Source organism: Misgurnus anguillicaudatus, chromosome 22, assembly GCF_027580225.2.
Source record: "Misgurnus anguillicaudatus chromosome 22, ASM2758022v2, whole genome shotgun sequence".
Lineage (NCBI taxonomy): Eukaryota > Metazoa > Chordata > Actinopteri > Cypriniformes > Cobitidae > Misgurnus > Misgurnus anguillicaudatus.
The window spans coordinates 32,533,537-32,552,616 of NC_073358.2; the positions used below are offsets into that span (position 1 = coordinate 32,533,537).

General features: G+C 35.5%; 3 protein-coding genes across 7 annotated transcripts in view; all 3 read left to right on the top strand.

Moving 5' to 3' along the window:
• Window positions 1–314: 314 nt before the first annotated feature.
• Window positions 315–2,675, top strand: dpm2 (dolichyl-phosphate mannosyltransferase subunit 2, regulatory). Its single transcript, XM_055199493.2, has 4 exons — window positions 315–411; window positions 970–1,059; window positions 1,661–1,763; window positions 2,167–2,675. The coding sequence occupies exons 1-4, from the start codon at window positions 406–408 to the stop codon at window positions 2,220–2,222; spliced, it is 255 nt and encodes an 84-aa protein (XP_055055468.1). The 5' UTR covers window positions 315–405; the 3' UTR covers window positions 2,223–2,675.
• A 524-nt stretch (window positions 2,676–3,199) lies between these two features.
• On the top strand, window positions 3,200–12,923 carry pip5kl1 (phosphatidylinositol-4-phosphate 5-kinase-like 1). Of its 2 annotated transcripts, XM_055199466.2 has the most exons (11): window positions 3,200–4,276; window positions 4,798–4,889; window positions 5,203–5,397; window positions 7,505–7,555; window positions 8,309–8,463; window positions 9,556–9,680; window positions 10,539–10,573; window positions 10,672–10,727; window positions 11,747–11,859; window positions 12,063–12,225; window positions 12,440–12,923. In XM_055199466.2, the coding sequence occupies exons 3-11, from the start codon at window positions 5,209–5,211 to the stop codon at window positions 12,903–12,905; spliced, it is 1,353 nt and encodes a 450-aa protein (XP_055055441.2). In that variant the 5' UTR covers window positions 3,200–4,276; window positions 4,798–4,889; window positions 5,203–5,208; the 3' UTR covers window positions 12,906–12,923. The 2 variants fall into 2 exon arrangements, with proteins under 2 accessions (XP_055055441.2, XP_055055440.2); XM_055199465.2 differs by lacking the exon at window positions 4,798–4,889.
• Window positions 12,924–14,534: 1,611 nt separating this feature from the next.
• Window positions 14,535–19,080, top strand: part of sh3glb2b (SH3-domain GRB2-like endophilin B2b) — a 58,762-nt gene continuing 54,216 nt past the window's right edge. For 2 of the 4 annotated variants that reach the window (XM_073860374.1, XM_073860375.1), the window contains exons 1-2: window positions 14,536–14,700; window positions 17,950–18,091. In XM_073860374.1, coding sequence (XP_073716475.1) covers window positions 14,638–14,700; window positions 17,950–18,091 — 205 coding nt within the window. In that variant the 5' untranslated portion in view covers window positions 14,536–14,637. Of the gene's footprint in view, window positions 14,701–17,949; window positions 18,092–19,080 lie in introns of all 4 variants that reach the window. The other 2 variants (XM_073860373.1, XM_073860372.1) reach the window with 2 other exon arrangements.

Genomic DNA, 19,080 nt, shown 5'->3' on the forward strand with positions numbered 1-19,080 from the left:
TTTAAGAAAACTTGATTCAATCATGTTGAACTGGTGTACATAATTAAATTACGTAGATCCAACAAATTTTTTAAGAAAAATAATTTTAAGAAAACTTAATTCAATCATGTGCAACCAGAGATTTCTTGAAACAGTTATACACACAATAAGTATTTAGAAAAAATAAATAAAGATAGTAGCTAATATTTCAGAATATAAACACTAGAAGCATACCCATGAAATGATTTTTAGGATACCAAACAATCGCACTTCTATCCAATTATGGTCTTTTAACACCCTCGTGTGGTGAATAATATTAATGCTATACTAGTAAAAAACTACATTTTCCAGCTGGACTTTTCATCGCTAACCGGAATTAGATGTCATAAACAGGAACTTGTGGTTGTATGCGGAAGTGTCACGTTCATGATGGTAAGCTGAAATAAAGTGTTGTGTTTTTGTTGTTTGCATAGAAAAGCGAAATAGTATAACTAAAATAGCGCATCGTGTAGTTCTCAGTATTTCTTTTAAGCCTGTCGTCAATTAAAATTACTAATTTACTACACGCCTAGTAAAAAACCCGTGAAGACACTTAACCCTGGAGAACCCAAGAACCCCTCTCTTAGCATCAATTAACATTGGCCAAATTTGACCGGTGGGTTCTCCAGGGTTAAGCAAGAATTCATTTATTAACACCAAGCTGTTATACCCTCCTGCTGCTCCTCAGTAACTTAGCTCTGAATGGAGGTCCTGACAGATCTATAACCACTTATTTGTATCAATGGGTAATTAAACATATCACGAATTAAAAAATTAAATAGGCTAACAAAATTTAGTGTGATTCACTCAGTTTGGTTATGTATTGACATTAATGCAAGTTGTTATATCCATATTTAATCAACTTTTTAAATGTTTAAAATGTATTTAAATAATTTGCATTATTTATGATTGTAGTTGAATCTAATCCCTACAAACAAAATGTCTTTTCAGGCAACTGGGACGGATCAAGTTGTTGGATTTGGACTTGTTGCCTTTAGTCTGTCACTATTCACATATTACACCATTTGGGTCATAGTTTTGGTAAGCGTTTTGCTTTATGTCTTTATTAACATTGTAATATCGACCAGTTACTCTTTTGCAGTTTTTTCTGTATGTATACGACTTTAACCATCTACATGATGAACGACACTGTGACTACACTGACTGATCAAACAAATGTTCAGATCTTCCTCCGATCTCTTTTAATTTGAGCTTTTTCTGCTTTTTTATATATCATTTATTGTTAGTGTTTAGAGATTGTTTACCAGGTTTGTAGCTAAGTGTTGTGGTTTATGATTTTGCTTTACAAAGTGAATAGATTTTAGTGCATAAGCAACTGAGAAAAGCTGATGCTTTCTCTTTAAATGAACTGCAAATTGTATTCGGATGTCAGTTCTCGAAAAGTGTTTTGCTCTGGAAATGTTTAATTGTCTTAATCGATTTATGCTGTACAGAGATGTACTTTAGTTGTTTTGCTTTTTTTGATTTTCTGCTATTGAGACCCATTAGCGTAACCCAAAGTAGTGAGACAGCTGCACTGCTGTAGCATTTATAGAGAAAGTAGTTTTGTTTCTAATACTGTAACACAGAAAAATTATTTAGAAAAAAGAAAATGAACACAAGTTTTTTATTTTTATTCCAGCCTTTTGTAGACCGTGATCATGTGATCTACAGCTACTTTCTTCCACGAGAATATTCAGTCATACTTCCTGGAGTTGCAGCATTAATAGTCTTACTGCTTATTGGTGAGTAAAACGATCAATAATGAATGCGCTCTACAAAGGATGTGGTCCTTAATCCATTAGTTTGTATGTAATATAAAAATTATGGTCAGTAATGGAGATTACATAAACATTGTGGGGTGGTTTCCCAGACAGGGATTAGACTAGTCCTAGACTAAAACAAATGTAAGAGCTGTCCAAACTCAAAACAACTTGCACTGACATATCTTAAAATACATCAGTGCCCTTTGTTTTGCCTCAAATGCACATAAGTAATGTTTTAGTAAGACATGTTTGTTAAAACTAGTTATATTTCCCAATTAAACTCAGGTCTAGTCCTGCCTTAAACTAATCCCTGTCCGGGAAATCGCCCCTGTGTGATCTTGTTGCACAGCATTAAGTTGCTAATTGTTTTTTTTTTTCTCAGGCATCTTCATAATGGTCGTTACATGGAAGAATCGGAAACCTAAAAAAGTTCACTAAGACTCTTCAGGTTGTACTGATCTGGTCACAAGAACAATGGTGTTGTTTTTACTCATGTACCATCTCCATTAACACCAAAGCTGCTTTACACCCTGAATTCCAGTCTATGGGATGTTAATAAATTAGTTTTTATTAAGAATCAGAAGTACACAATGGTCTACTTGAGTCTTTCAGATCTAGTCACCACAAACTTCTTTGGACAATTCTTTCCATAGTCTAGAAAATAAACGCAACAAACAAAAATCTGTAATCTGGCTAAGTAAAAATATTTGTGTATTTTGTATCTGAATGACAACTTGATAGAAAATAGTGTGGTTTGTTTGTTTGTTTTTCATGCTTTTAAGATCATTTAGATGCATTTTTGTCTTGTGTTGTAAATAGACATAATTATGTGCTAAAATGCATCTGCCACACAGTCTCATATAAAAAATAAAGAGAAAATATGGAAACCTTTCTCAAGGTCCTTGAAAGTTTGTGAATCTGGGTGGGGGGCTTGGGGGTTCAAGGCCCTGGGAAGTTTTTGAAAATATACATACATAGATACAGGTCAGTGAAAGTGCTTGAATCTATTTTATGCAAGATGTTTTCTGGAAAAAATCCATATTATTCCCTGTGTAGTGTAAGATAATATCATAAAAATTCTAGACTTTTTAAGCACACATGCTAAACTGTTCGCTTTTAATGTTTATATCTTCTGTATGCGAATGTTGATTCATATCAAAATGCTTTTTTGCATAATTGTGTTTGATACATGAAAACGTCTTCGGGTTATGCATGTAACTGGTGTTCCCTGAAAAGGGAACGAGACGCTGCGTCTCCCTTGCCATACTTCCTGGGTCCCTGTAACACTGTCTTTGGCAATAATTCATATAGCGATGTACTTTCTGGCTCCCGCGTCACCCTGTCTTTGTCATTAAGCCTCACATTGGTTGAATTTGATATACACATTCAGATGCACTTACCTTTGGAGGAGCGCAAGTTCCTTCGAAAGGAAACTGTAACAATGTATCTTAAAAGGTAACACGATGTAATCTTGCTCTCACTGGAAATGTGTCCCCACATTTAGTCCTTGAATTTGAGGGTATTGGACCTGGAAAGTCCTTGAAAATTCCTTAACTTTGAAGTTAAGGTGTGCTTTCTATAACATCTTGTTTTGTCATTTATATTTTTTCATATGTACATATACAGTATGTTGAAAATAATGTTCTCTCTCTCCTCTAATGATTTCCTAGTGATGGCTGCTCTGAGCACAACAAATATAAAATAAAGTAAATTGTACTTTTTTATCCACTAAATTTCCTTATGATGACTCTATTCTGTAGTTTAAAGAGCATAATGATGACTTTGTAGATACAGTCATGGACATTCAGTCAGGCCATTTTGCTTACCGGCCCCCTCATAATCCTGACCTCAACCCCATCGAGCAAATTTGTGGTGAGTTGGAAAATAAACTTGTACATTCAAAGGAAAGCATTTGCCTTGAGAAATAGGGGACATTTGAAATATATTAATGCTTTGCCAGATCAATTGCTGTGGAAATACCAAATATTAAAGTTAAAAGTGGAACACTATGACTCACGTCATTTGATATTTGTTGCGCTCGGAACAACCATCATTAGGAAATTAAATCATGATTTGGAGGCAAAAGTCATTTTTTTCAAAATCTGTCAGGTGTTCTTATAATTTTAGCCACCACTGTATAAATGGATATATATGAGTTTGGCCACCGTATACATGGAGATAGATTTAGACATTTTAGGATTTTAGTTGTTTTTAATCTTTTTTTTGCTGTTTCATCGTATTGATAAGGTGGGTAAGTTCGGGTGCTTCAGACAGAAACAATAGTTTATTTGCAGTGTGGGATGGGCTGCTGCCGCTGCAGTCGGGCTCGTTCTGATGAGAGGGATTGATCGAGCGCGCGCAGCTCGCGAGTCGCGCTCACGCTCTCATTGTGAATATGTCACACGCGCATAGAAAGAATCCGCTGATCTTTACATTCACGAGCCGCACAGAAAAGGACATGTATTAGCGGACCCATCATGAGCCAAACTGAGGTATGTAAACATCTTATTTTTAAGACGAGCAGTAGTTTCTTTCATTTAATGGTATAGTAATGGTATATACAGAGTTGCCTTGTCAGTTTATTGCGGTGAGTAGCCTATTTGTTTTCATTTGACGTATTGTTGGTATGTAACAATGTAGCCTACATTAAATATTGGCCACTTCAGAATCTGCATAATAAAATATGCGTTATTACTGTTTAAATTCAGCTTTTTTATAGATGAATATTATGACAGATGTTTATTCGTAAGCCGTATGCTACATTGGATTAAAAAATATCTGAAATGAAATCATTCATGTAGTTTAGCTGATTTCTATCCCTAAAAACAAACATCTGTATGATTAAATCTCTGTCAAAAACCCAGGCACATGACAGCTGGGAGGATAAAACTAATGGGTTTTGGCTGACCTCTGAAAATGAGCCAAAAGTTTCTACTGTGGTTTGTTACTATAGTTCCATTATGGGTAAAACTTAAAGGAACAATGTATTTAATGTAGCTGATTTGTTCTGCAGGTGTCTTCCCACTAGCCCCCCACCCAGTAATTAATGGTCTCGAGTTACTTGAGTCTTTGAGTAACTACAAACAAAACACTTGAAGGATCAAGGTAGTGAAATAGATTCAGTTCTGTCCTTTATGACATGTTGTCATAGAGACATTCACAAACCAGTTCAAGACCTCTTGTTGCAAATCACATGTGCCTAAAATGGTGACCGCTTCAATCTTAAGGGGAATAATACATGTACACATGTTTTTAACCATTAGTATTATTAATTATTAATTATTGTACCACACATTCATCTGTAACACTAAAAGCTTTATGCTAAAAACCCCAAAGGGAATACATTCTGTTTAAAATTTTACATCTTGAAAGCGTTTCTGAGTCATTAAGCTTTTTAATGTACATCTATATGTTGTAGCTGGAGATGTCAGGCCCGAGTGTGAGTCGACACGGTCGCAGCGTGAAGAAGAGAAGGTGGGGAGGATTGAGAAAACAGCTGAAACTTCTGGGTCTCTTTGAGATCGACCAACAACATGAGTTTTACAGCCTTACCTGTATGATGAAGGAAGGGCTGTGTGCCGCCATTCAAAACACCATTGACAACCCTTTACCTGTGAGTATACCCATGTTTATGAACTTGCTTCATTCAGTCCCTATTGAATATCACTTCTTCCTTCTTCAAGAAATAATCAGAGGCAAAACATATGTTTTGTAAGATGCAGTTTCTTTTTAGATGTAACTTTTTGAGCTAATAAGTTTATGCCTCTATTAAGTGATTCTTTCAGTAATACTTTAAAATAAAATCAAAACACACACTTTAGCTCAAAGACATGCAACACAAACAAATGAACAGAGTTCAGCTTATTATATAACCATGTTGATATTGAATCATGGGTGAGGAAGACAAAAGCTTTGGGGTGATCAGATATCTCCAAGGAGACAGACATGTTCCATTTATCATAATTAGTATGAAGAAACTCCACAGAGAGGATCATTTCTTAGTTTGGTCGTTCCATGGAGACTGTGTGTTTGTAGTGCTGAAGTGGCGTCCTGGTGTCGTGTGTTTTAGGTTCATCAGAGATGTTTTTATCCTGATCATTTGCTCAAGAGAAACAATGCAGGGGCAAAGGAGATTAACTAAAATGTATTTGGTAACAAACACCATTGTATTGCACACAGTAGGAAGGAGGGACAGAGAATTCAAACAATGCCACAGTACCAGTAAATCGTAGTGCCATGAGAGGGCAAAAATTTAGTAGGCTAATAAAATAAGAAATTATATACAATGTATCATATTATGAAGCAGAAAGATGACTGCGATTAAATCTGATTAATAAATTGATAATTGAAGTATTGAATTCATTAATTTAGATTTATAAAATATTGTTTATAAAAAATGCACCCATAACCATAAAAATAAATATTGTTGCTATTGATGTACGGAAGAGGATTAGGGCCACTTGTGAAAAAAATATTTGAATTCTGACTTTAATCTCAGAATTCTGAGTTTAAAGTCAGAATTCTGAGTTTAAAGTCCGAATTCTGAGATTAAAGTCCGAATTCTGAGATTAAAGTCAGAATTTTGAGATTAAAGTCAGAATTCTGAGATTAAAGTCAGAATTCTGAGATTAAAGTCAGAATTCTGAGATTAAAGTCAGAATTCTGAGATTAAAGGCAGAATTTTGAGATTAAAGTCAGAATTCTGAATTCTGAGTTTAATGTCAGAATTTTGAGATTAAAGTCAGAATTTTGAGATTAAAGTCAGAATTCTGAGATTAAAGTCAGAATTCTGAGATTAAAGTCAGAATTCTGAGATTAAAGTCAGAATTCTGAGATTAAAGTCAGAATTCTGAGATTAAAGTCAGAATTCTGAGATTAAAGTCAGAATTCTGAGATTAAAGTCAGAATTCTGAGATTAAAGTCAGAATTCTGAGATTAAAGTCAGAATTCTGAGATTAAAGTCAGAATTCTGAGATTAAAGTCAGAATTCTGAGATTAAAGTCAGAATTTTGAGATTAAAGTCAGAATTCTGAGTTTAAAGTCAGAATTCTGAGATTAAAGTCAGAATTCTGAGTTTAAAGTCACTTTGACACTATGTCATATTCCTATTATTTTTTTCATATAGGCAATATTGTTTCTCAAGGAACTGCACCATTTTCTAAGAGAGACACAAATAAAGTGATGATACACGATGATCAGCTAAATTGTGATATAGTTGCAGTCATGGTCATGTGCTTGTTTACTCACACACAGATGATGTTGCAGACCCCTGATGCCATTGAGTTCAGTCTGCTTATACAGCAGTATGACTCGTGAATGTGCTGCCTGTTGTCTGGGGCTCAATGCCTTTTTAAAACCCTCACACACAAACAGAAAAACATTGTATGGTATCACTGCAGTGCAGTAGTATTGCTATGTAGCTTTTCATTACTGATCATATCGTTAGCCTCATAGCATATTTGCCTAAGTCATTTTTTTTGCCAAATTGTGATATCTGCCTACTTTTACTGTCCTTCCACTGCTGCATCATTCTGCCTTTCTGCCTATTTCCTTAGCCAAGCACAACACTTTTTAGAATCCAAAAACACTTTCTGCCTTACCATAACAATGTGATTTCTAATGTTAAATATTGTGTTTTTTCATGTTTTCCAAAAACATTGAAATATGACTTAGGCAGTTATGCTATGAGGCTAACAATATATTCTTTTCTCTGTTTTAAGGAAGAGCTATCAGAAGATGACTACAATCTTGAGGTTACACAAATCCATAAGGTATGTCAAAGGTAGACAACATCATTTCAAGATTTTTGGTGCAATGGTCAATATATTGAGTATGTGGTTTTACTTGCACATAAACTAGCAGGAATTTTTAACTGGTGGGTTGAGTCACTGGTTTGTTATGATGTACTGAATTCATAAAAAAATCCAACTGACCCTTTTGGACAGTTAGGAAATATATACGCCAATTGACTTTTAAAAGGAAAAGTCCAACATTTTTAGTTGTTGACATCAGACTTCCAATCCAAAGTTCACCCAGTCACACTTCACAGTTTCTTAGTACTTGGTAGTTAGCCAAAATGGCTAGATGCCAAAATGAAAAAATTGATAGATTCTCCCCAATTTCCCAGACTACTGTACTTGGTGTATGCCAACCAAAATTTGATTTGTGGTTAATGGACTGCATTTATATAGCACTTTCATAAACCAATGGCCATCCAAAGCGCTTTACGTATGGCCTGTCAGTCATGCAAGGCGCCATCCAGCTCGTCGGGAGCAGCTGGGGTTAGGTGTCTTGCTCAAGGACACATCGACACTTGGTCAGGTGGAGCTTGGTCCAGTGTTTGGTTTTAAAGTTATTTTTGTTTACTTCTTATAATTGTGATTGTTTATGATTGTTTAATGTGACAATGTTGTTTGGTTTTCACTAGATGCCCTGAGGCAAATCATTTAAGAACCTCTCTAATTAAAGTCAAACAAAACCCATTGATCTGTGTTGTCTACTGTTGTATTTGTGGCTGTGTAAAGGACTTCAGGATGGAAACATATGCCGGGCCAGTTTTTGCCAGTTTGCGACGTTCTCTAGGGATGACAGAAAAGGAATATCAGCATTCCCTCTCTTCTGAAGGCAGCTATCTGCAATTTATCAGCAATTCCAAGAGCAAAGCAGACTTCTTTTTAACGTGAGTCTGCATAAAATGTCTTGCGTACAGGGAGCTATGTACAGACTGCTAGTAGAAGAATTAACCTTGCAAATTGTAATTCGGTATCTATATGATTAGAACTTCTGCCTTAATTTATTTAAGTTCTTACCTAAACTTAGATTAATTAATACATTCCTATCATTTTTCAATGCATGCACTTTTAATCTTTGTAAAGCACCTTGTGAATGTGTTAGCATATCCCCATTCATTCCTATGGCTCCAAACAGGAATGAATTTAGAAGCCACCAAACACTTCAATGTTTTAAAGACTGTTACATGAGTAGTTGCACGAGTAAGTATGGTAGCACAAAATAGAAGTTTTGTTTGGAACCATAGGAATGAATGGGGCTAGGCTAAATGCTAACACATTCAAGAAGTGCTGTACAAAGATCAAGCGCACACATCGAAAAAAGATAGATATGTATTAATTAATCCAAGTCGAGGCAAGAACACAGCAAAACACTGAAAAACCGTGGTGTTCTCCTTTAAGTTTATCATCATTTTGATAGAGATGCTGTCTGTTTTTTCCTTTTAGATGTGTATTAACTGTGCCAGACTTAAAAGCAGTGTGTGAATTTTCACAGTGTGTGAAACATTATTTTTGGGGGGAGCAGCTTTTTCAGGTTGCCCGTAATGCAGATTTGTGCTTCAGTCAACCAAGGTTATTCAATAAGATCTTATTTATGAAACATAAAAACAAATTTTAGTTAATATTGGTTTCAAAAAATTTAGAAAAGAAGGTTACTGTTATGGTGTGTTTGTTACAGTGTAATTTAAATACTGAGAAATAATGATTAACAAGATGTTATTTACTATAGGGTTGGGGTTAGGATTAACGTGAAAGTGAAGTATTAAATTGAAACAAACGCACGCGCGCACACATGCACGCACGCACGCACGCACACACACACACACACACACACACACACCTAGAGCAAAAGGTTGTAGATTAGGTTAATTAAAAACTACAGTATCACCATTGTGCTTTTAAAGAAGACACAAGAACACTGCAGGAAATTGTGCATGTAATAGGTTTGTGTTTAACACGCTTTCATCTTCTCCTCTGCTTAGTAATGATAAGAGGTTCTTCTTGAAGACACAGAGTAAAAGAGAGGTCCGATTTCTCCTGTCTAACTTGAGAATTTACATGGAACATCTGGAGAAGTATCCACATTCTCTACTTGTCAAATTTTTAGGTGAGAACTGGGAATCAAGTAAATATTTAGTTCTGACATTTGATTGTTATACACCGGTCAAAAAATGGTTGAAATGCGACAATACCGATTGAAAAGGTTCTAATATGTACCATTTAGGTACAGATACACTATATTGCCAAAAGTTTTGGGACACCTGTCTTTATATGCACATGAAGCTAAATGACATCCCATTCTTAATCCATAGGGTTTAATATATAGTTGGCCCACCCTTTGCAGCTATAACAGCTTCAACTCTTCGTAAAAGGTCTTCTTTCTACAAGGTTTAGTAGTGTGTTTATTGGAATTTTGACCACTTTTCCTAAAAGCACATTTGTAAGGTCAAACACTGATGTTGGACGAGAAGGCCTTACTTGTTGTCTCCGCTCAAATTTGTCTCAAAGATGTTCTGTTGGGTTGAGGTCAAGTTCCTACACACCAAACTCACTCATCCATGTCTTTATGGACCTTGCTTTGTGGACTGGTGCACAGTCATGTTGGAACAGGAAGGGGCCATCCCCAAAAAGTTGGGAGCATGAAATTGTCCAAAATGTATTGGTATGATGAAGCATTAAGGGTTCCTTTGCAACACCTGAATTCAATCATTTGAAGGGCAATTTGGCAATATAGTACATTTCGTAGTAATATGCACCTTTGATGTACTAATATGCACTCTTTGGTACCATATGAATGCACTTTTTGAACGTGTACTAACCCAGTGACAGCTACAGTAAGGAACATTTTTTCTGCCAGTGTATGTTAATGGTGTTATACATGATTATTTGTACAGGTATGAAAAGTCCTCATTTTTATCTTTATTTTATCCTTATTATAAATTTGTCATGCTTTCTTCATTAACAGGTGTTCACACAATCAAAATTTCTCACCAAAAGATGGTAGTGATTTCATTTAAGTAATTTCCTCAGATTCTTTAATAACTTTTGTGACTTATAAAGATGTATGTTATACAATACTGTGACATTTCTGTGTGCAGAAGTACTTTATTGTGATGCAAAGTGTCTTTTACCCAGATGAAAGAATCACTGAAAGGTAAGAATTAAGTGCTGCAAATTATAAATGAAAAAAAGTTATTACATTGAAAATTGTTTTACATTGTATATTTACAATATTTATGGTTTTTATGATCTCTGTTAAATGTGGAAAGATTTTTGAGAGCACAGCACATCCTGACTTACTCTTATCCAAAACCTTGCTATTATCAGTAATAAAACATTATTCCATATTATATGTAAATTATTTAATTCACATTAATATTTCCTGTACATTCTGTACACACCATCTGTAAATATGTAAATGTGACAATATACTACCCTATACAATGTCTATATTTTTACTATTCCCAACATTTGTCTTTAAAGGGGACATATCATGAAAATCTGACTTTTTCCATGTTTAAGTGCTATAATTGGGTCCTCAGTGCTTGTAACAACTTTTAAATTGTGAAAAATATCAACCCAGTAACTTAGTTTTGGTAAACCATTCTCTGCAAGCATGTGAAAAAATAGGTCATTGAAATTTGGCCCCCCACTTGTGATGTCAGAAGGGTATAATACCGCCCCTGCACTATCCAAGCCACTGCCATTTAGTGCAGAGATCAACTCATTTGCATTTAAACTACACCCAAAAACGTCACATTTTTGCTCACACCTACAAAGTGACGATTTTAACTTTCTATAATAAATGATCTATTTGATACTTTGAGCTAAAACTTCACATACGTACTCTGGGGACACCAAAGATTTATTTTACATCTTAAAAAGCCTTGTGGAAAATCCCCTTTAATGTATTGACTTGTGTGGTTATTAGCTTAAATGTGTGCACTAGAAGCTTACATTACCAAAGAAAAGTCCTTTTGTGCGTGAGCACACTTGGCAATAAAGCCTTTTTTGGTTCTGATTCAAATGCTTGGTATTTAGCTGTTAATTCTAGCTTGCACTAATGGTAAGATTATTGATCCAGTCTTTTATCTACTAGAAATACCTCTCTCATTCCCCCACCTTCTTCTTATTTACTCATCCATTCATTCTTTTCTCTTAATGTTTCATAAGGTATGATATTAAAGGCTGTGAGATGAACCGGTGGACAGACCCAGCCCCTAAAGGCAGCCAGATCATTGTTGTTTTGAAGGATCTCAATTTTGAGGGACAGTTCATTAATCTAGGTGACCTCACTCATCTTTTTTATATCTGCAACATATGTTTGAAGTCAGCTTGATGCACATCTTGAAACATTCAAACTTTTGGCTCTTGTTATAAAGGAAGAATCATTTTGACATCCATTATAAATTCAAATGAGATTAAACAAAATCTACTTTTTCTTCTTGAATTCTCAATTATTTACAATGTTTATTGTTGTACATAACAGATCAACAGCGTCTTTGGCTCTTGCGTCAGGTGGAGATTGACACAACCTTTCTTCGGTCACTCAATGTGCTGGATTACAGCCTCTTGCTGGCCCAACAGCCCCTGCATCAGGATGAGCTCAGTCAGAACCTTTCTTTCGCAACACTCATCATGCGTGCCACAAAGTGAGTTTAAATGCAGCAAATCACACATACAGTCACTCACTCGCAACCAAACACAGATGAATGTATGATTGTGTGCAGATTGTCAAAAGCTCATAGAGGGTTTTGCAGCCAAAGAAAATTTGGCATTTCAGTTAGTGACTAATAACCTTTCTAGTATCATTTTAATCAACAAATGACTATTCTTTGCGTTTTTCTCATTCTCCCTGGCTGGCAGGTCAGTACATGCAACGTCCAGTCCTACGCACGTCGCTACACCCACTATTCCTGGAGTGGTGGGAGAAGACTACACCACTCTTATCTCCTCAGAACTAAACTGTGCTTCATCACAAGGTCACACCACAGAAATACGCAGTGACCATGGCGGTGCAGACAACGGAAGTTATGAAGGAGAAAGTATGGAGCAACCTAGCAGGGTGGGAGCAGAATCGGCAGATCTACAAGAATTTCAGGCCCAGAATCGAAGGCTGCTGCCTAACTTTAAGAACCCACTTCACGTTATTGATGGACCGGAGGAGCGTTACTTCATCGGGATCATTGATGTCTTCACTGTTTATGGTTTCAAAAAGAAGCTTGAGCATCTGTGGAAAAGACTCAGATATCCACGACATACATTCTCAACAGTGAGCCCACCAGTCTACTGTCACAGGCTATGCCAGTGGGTTCAGAATCATACCAAATAAAGCATGAGAGATTTGAAATTTGTCTCAGACCCATGAGCCATATACTTCATTATAAGCATAGGCCAACACAATACAAATGCATTTCTTTAAATAACTTGCAAGTAATGTCTGGAACACTTGTATTTAATAGTAACAATTGCAATGTGCAGTAATTCCATACTGGATGTATTATTTTATTGAACGTTAATTTAATTTAATTGTGATAAGCAATGAATGAATTAGTTTTGAATTACATTTTTTCATGTGACCCTGTTTGTGAAAAGTCTTATGAGATTAGGAGCATCAAAGTTTGATTTCACTCGCTGATGTCTGGTTAATTTAAATATTTGATGATCTTACTCAGTCAGTCATATTTAGGATATCATATCACAGAATGTTCTTTACATTATGTAGGATGATTTTGTGTAAAAAAAGACTTTACTGTAGCTGGGTTTTCACAGGCAGGGTCACATATTGGTGGCTGAACAGTGGCCCAGACAGAACATCTTGTGGCAGACATAAATAGATAGATTTAAAATTTGCTTTTTACTAGTTACACACAGAAATAAAATGGGTGATACCAACATATCTAACAAACAAAAAAAAATGGTTTATTTGCTTTTTATTCTGTTCATGTGATATGTGATGCGAGGCCACAGGTGGGGCGTTCAAATGTTTTTAAACTGAGTATAATAATAAAACAACATTTAAGATTTGTGTCTCTTCTTTAAAATAATTCAATAAAATTACTTTAAAACCTCATATTTTATGATATAGGTATGGTTTTACAGTCAAGGCTTATCTTGAAATACATCAATGACATTGTTTTGTCTCAAGATGCACACAAGTAATGTTTTTATCTAAGGCACATTTATGAAAGCTATACTTAAATGTCTTAAAGTGGACATTTCACAAGACTTTTTTAAGATGTCAAACTAAAAAAAACTATAGATAATTTATTATTATAAATGTTGTGGTTGGAAAGTGCAGATTAAGGAGCGGTATTATCTCATTCTGACATCACAAGGGGAGCTAAATTTCAATGATCTATTTTTTCACATGCTTGCAGAGAATGGTTTACCAAAACTAAGTTACTGGATTGATTTTTTTCACACATTGGGTTTATAGAAGCACTAGGGACACAATTATAGCACTTAGACATGGAAAAAGTCAGATTTTCATAATATGTCCCCTTTAATTAAACCAAGACTTACCCATGGCTTAATCTAAGCCCTGTCTGTGAAAACAGGCCATAGTTAGCCTGTATTGTCATATTGTCCACAGATCTGCAACATTTATATTCTTTTGAAAAAATGTGGAAATTTGGACACTCGTCTATACAAAAAGCAAGTGTGTGTGTGTGTGTATATATATATTTCTTCATCACTGTGTTTTCTAGGAATCAAACCCATGACCTTCGTGATGCTAATGCATTCATTTATCAATTCTACAGCTACAAGAACACTAAAAAAACGTACTAAATAGGGTTATTTGTGGTAAATACATAATTTGTAAAATATGTTTAATATAATTTGTTTTATGGTAAGAACTATATTTAAATTACGAGACATAATAATAATAATGTTTCTGATTTCAATTTGTAATCCAGGCCGAGTAGAGGATGCAAGATGAAACGGATGATAAACTTCAGGCGGCGCTGTAGATTAAGCCTCATCCTGCACAATCGATCGCCCTGCAGGGACAACCGACAAACTGATGTTGCTGAAACAGTCACAGTGAAAACACTGACACGATGGATTTCAATGTGAAGAAACTAGCGTCGGATGCAGGTGTCTTCTTTACTCGGGCGGTTCAGGTATGAAACGAGTCGATGCTTTTGGGGTATATTTTGGTTTTTTGCCTCTAGTCGTGACTGACGTGCGTTAATTCAGGGGAATGGATGTACGCAGCGCGCTCTAGTTATGAATGAACATATTTACCACAACATTCCTGTAAATGTTCGTTTATCTTCCATTGTTAAAGATGAATGTTTCTTGTCATTTGTCATTTTGCGATTATCTGTTTTTCCTCGTCGTTGTAAGCCGATAGACGCAAGCCAAGCCCCTATCCATTATTAATGGCTGTTCATGTGACAGTCATCAGCTGAATTATCTCTTACGGTACAACCCTGCTTACTAGCCGACTATTAGTTCATATTTTATTTTTAAAATGCTAAATTAAATTGTTTTATGTTAATTAATTATGTCATTGGTTGTCTAATTGTTTGTAGGGCACTAAATAAATACAATATGTATTTTAATCTAATTGTTTGTAGGGCACTAAATAAATACAATATGTATTTTAATCTATCTAAACATAATGCATGGGAAATTACTACTGTATAAACATTTTGTGTACGGAGCACTGATAGATGTCCGACCAGCTGGTGTGTGTATGCCCTTCTGTTTACATGTGGGTGATTGACATTTAAACATACAGTAGGGTGTTTCCAATAATAAAAACACTTGACATGGGCACAATGAACTAACATGAATGCTCACTGAACAACTGTACTTCTTGTATTAACTAACTTTAACAGAAAATATATAGTTCTTGTTATGCATTATTTAATGTTATTGAATAGAACCTTATTGTAAAGTGATATCATTATACTTTGCCTTTAACTCTAACACACATCATAACAACTTTCTAGGGAATAGTACAAAAAACCTACTAGAGTCAATTGGGGGTACGTTTCCCAAAAGTAAGTATGGTCGCAAGTTCTGTCGTAACCAATAGAGGTCAGTGGTAACAATGATCACAGTTAGCTTTTGGGAAACGTACCCCAGAATGCCTGTTACCACAGCATGGACCCCCACCACTTGTGTGGAAAAAAAATACAGGGAAAACTTGTTTGCATAAAGTCCCTGTGATAAACCAAAAGATGTGCACAAAACACAAAAATATTGAATGGAATTTCTATAAAATAGCATAGACTATTTCTTGTGTTTTTTGGCCAGGCCTTCCTGAGCATACAAGACACTGATACAAGACACAGACCAAACAGAGTGCAAAACACATTACAACTACATGTAATGACAAAACAAGTACTGTGCAAAAAGCACCAATTGATTATGCATCCAGAACAGGATATGTGACATTATAGTGCAGATATAGACCCAAATGCCCTTTAAGGACACTACAGTAGGGGACGTCGCATATACAGTCACTTCAAATAAAGAGACAATGATGTTGTTTTTCATTGCTCTATTCCCCTATTGTGCAACACCCTCTAGAGTAGTGTTTCTGACCAAGGGGGGAGGGGCCCAAAAGTGAGACTCAAGATGACTGAAAATTTTTCAGAATAAGACGAAACAAGCATTAAAATAAGCTAAAACATGCAAAAATCAAGATATTTCTTATTACCTGGTTATTTTTGTAGCTAAAATACATCTGCAGTCATGCCAAGCTCTAGTATATTTTATTTGGTAAAATTTAGTAAGTAGTGAGAATTTTGTTGCAGGGCCTTGAAGTGAAAAAGGTTAAGAATCACACTGCTCTAGAGTTTACAAATCAAGAGCTCTGATCTTGAAGAAAACAGGGCTGAACAATCTGATTGGAATTCACGCAGAGTGCATTATTGGTTTGTTGAAAAACTAAAGCAATTTGAAAAATCTCAGGAAGTTTCTATTTTAAAAATCTTTTTGAAGTGTTCAAAAAATTAAGTTTGGTATTTAAAATATATTTCAAAATTGCAAATATAAAGATAATTCTCCATTCTGGATGGTGCCATGTGATATGTTTTTCTGCCCTGTCAGCAGAGCTCTTCCCTGTCTGTGAGGAATGAACTTAATAAACATTTATTTAGCATGTTAGAGGAAACATGCAGTGGGCCAGGAGCTTCCTGTTAATCATTGAGAGTCAAGGGGCATTTGGTGTCATCTGTTACTGATCTTCAGAGTAGTGATGCACCGAAAGGAAAATTCTTGGCCGAAGCCGAATAAAATGGAAAAACTCAGCCGAGGGTCAATTATTTTGCCAATTTTCTCACCATTGCACAAGTTACATTTTCAGAATGTCATTTTTACTATATTTATTTCACATTATTTAACAATGATTTTTTTTAACATTCCAGCAGTCATCAGATAGCTATGAATAGACTTGTTAAAATGGTTCCATTTACATTTGACCACATAAATGAGTCTTTGCTAAACGAATATTAATCCTATCTTCTATTCATGTGCAAAATGCAAATAACCTATTCATTTCTATGCCTTAAGAAACTTGCAACAGTGCTTATATAGCACTGTATGTTAAACAGCGGATGTGGGCCTGCGTAAACAGTCAAGCACGAGCAAAGGGAGAGAGAAAGAGAGAGAGACAACGGCAAGATTGACAGGAGATGACAGGAAAAGGCGCTCAACAAAACAGTCTAACAAAAAGCTTTTGTTAAAGGGACACTCCACTTTTTTTAAAAACAGACAAGAGGGTGAATTGCAAACTTTGCAGCATCGTCCCACTTAAAAACTTTACGTTTTTATTGCCCTATTAACCAAATGTATTTTAATACACTATATGAGATGCAGTGACGCAACTTTCTTAAAGGGATAGTTCGGCCAAAAACGATATTAAACCCATGATTTACTCACCCCCAAGCTGTCCGAGTTGCATATGTCCATCGTTTTTCAGACAAACACATTTTCGGATATTTTAGAAAATATTTTAGATCTTTCAGTTGAATAAATGTAATGTTACGGGGTCCAGCCATAGTCCACGACCTTCAAGTCCAAAAAAAGTGCGTCCATCCTTCACAAATTAAATCCAAACGGCTCCAGGATGATAAACAAAGGTCTTCTGAGGGTAATCCGTGCGGTGTTGTTGTAGAAATATCCATATTTAAAATTTTATTAACGTAATTAACTACCTTCCGGTAGCGCCGCCATCTTAGTCTCATCCGCATTCAGGATGAGCGCCTACGCAGCATTCAGAGGTTTCTCTGCTGCTGCTCTGTGCCCTCCGAATTTGTCATACGTCACTAAGAAAAGTGCGTACACTACGCTAATACTCTCTCCTGAGTCTAAGATGGCGGCGTTTTATGCATTCAATTGTTTTATTTGTTCTCCAGTACACAGAGGAGAAGCTTGGCCAAGCAGAAAAGACTGAACTAGATGCCCACTTGGAGAACCTGATCGCTCGAGCAGACTGCACCAAAAATTGGACCGAAAAGATCTTTAGACAGACTGAGGTGCTGCTTCAACCCAACCCAAGTAAGACTTTTTATGTGCTAGATGTTTATTTAACTTCACTGCATTGTACTTTTAAAAGGAAAGTATTGTAATAACTACAAGTTATCTGATTTTTGAAATATGTAGTCTTGCTACTTATAAGTGGTGTTAATAAGCATTATTCATGTTGTTGACGTTAACATTATAACATTATATAACGGTGACTGTTTTTTGTACTGTTTTTATCTGAGAGTGTACTGCAATACACTTTGCCTGATTACATTTAAAGAAATATTCTTGTTAAATATAGCTTAATTTAATTCAAACGTTATTGTATATGAGCAGTAAACTGTTGAGGAAACATGAAACGTATATTAATATTTATTTGAGTGTATTTCCTTAATCATTGATAAGACCACAGCTTCACATCTTTTTGGTATTTGAGATTAAAGAACGATCTTTGATGAAATGATGGTCTTTGATGTACCTTTCATGTACTTTCAAGCTTTTTTATTTAAATGCGAGAGGCCTAGTTGATGTATGCTAGTAAGAACACTAACCTGTTCCCTCTAACTCTCTCCTTGCTCCAGTTGACCAAACTGGTAAGTCTCTCTACTCCCGGCGGCCTGTATTGTGGGTCACCAACCAAATTACTGGTTCATTATCCTTTTGTGATAGTAGTATTGGTTTGCAAAAGGCCAAATGGACAAATGTGGGCAAATGATTTTTGTAACTTTAATTTAAAATTAAAAGCTTACTTGTTTGACTGTTATGTTGGCATCTGATAAAAATGATCAGATGACATATAAGAACTTGTTGGTGCAGGTTGAATGTCATACTACCCCAAAATTTTTATCTATCACACAAAGGATATAATGAAAGGGTTTTCACCCACATGTTTTTTTTAAATAATTTTTGATACATTCATCAAAGGTTATTGTTTTGTGCTGTGAAGCCATATTGCATTTTTCTTCAAAGAAAATGACTGTGTCCATTTTAAACTGTATTCAGTAATGTTCTCTGCATTTAAT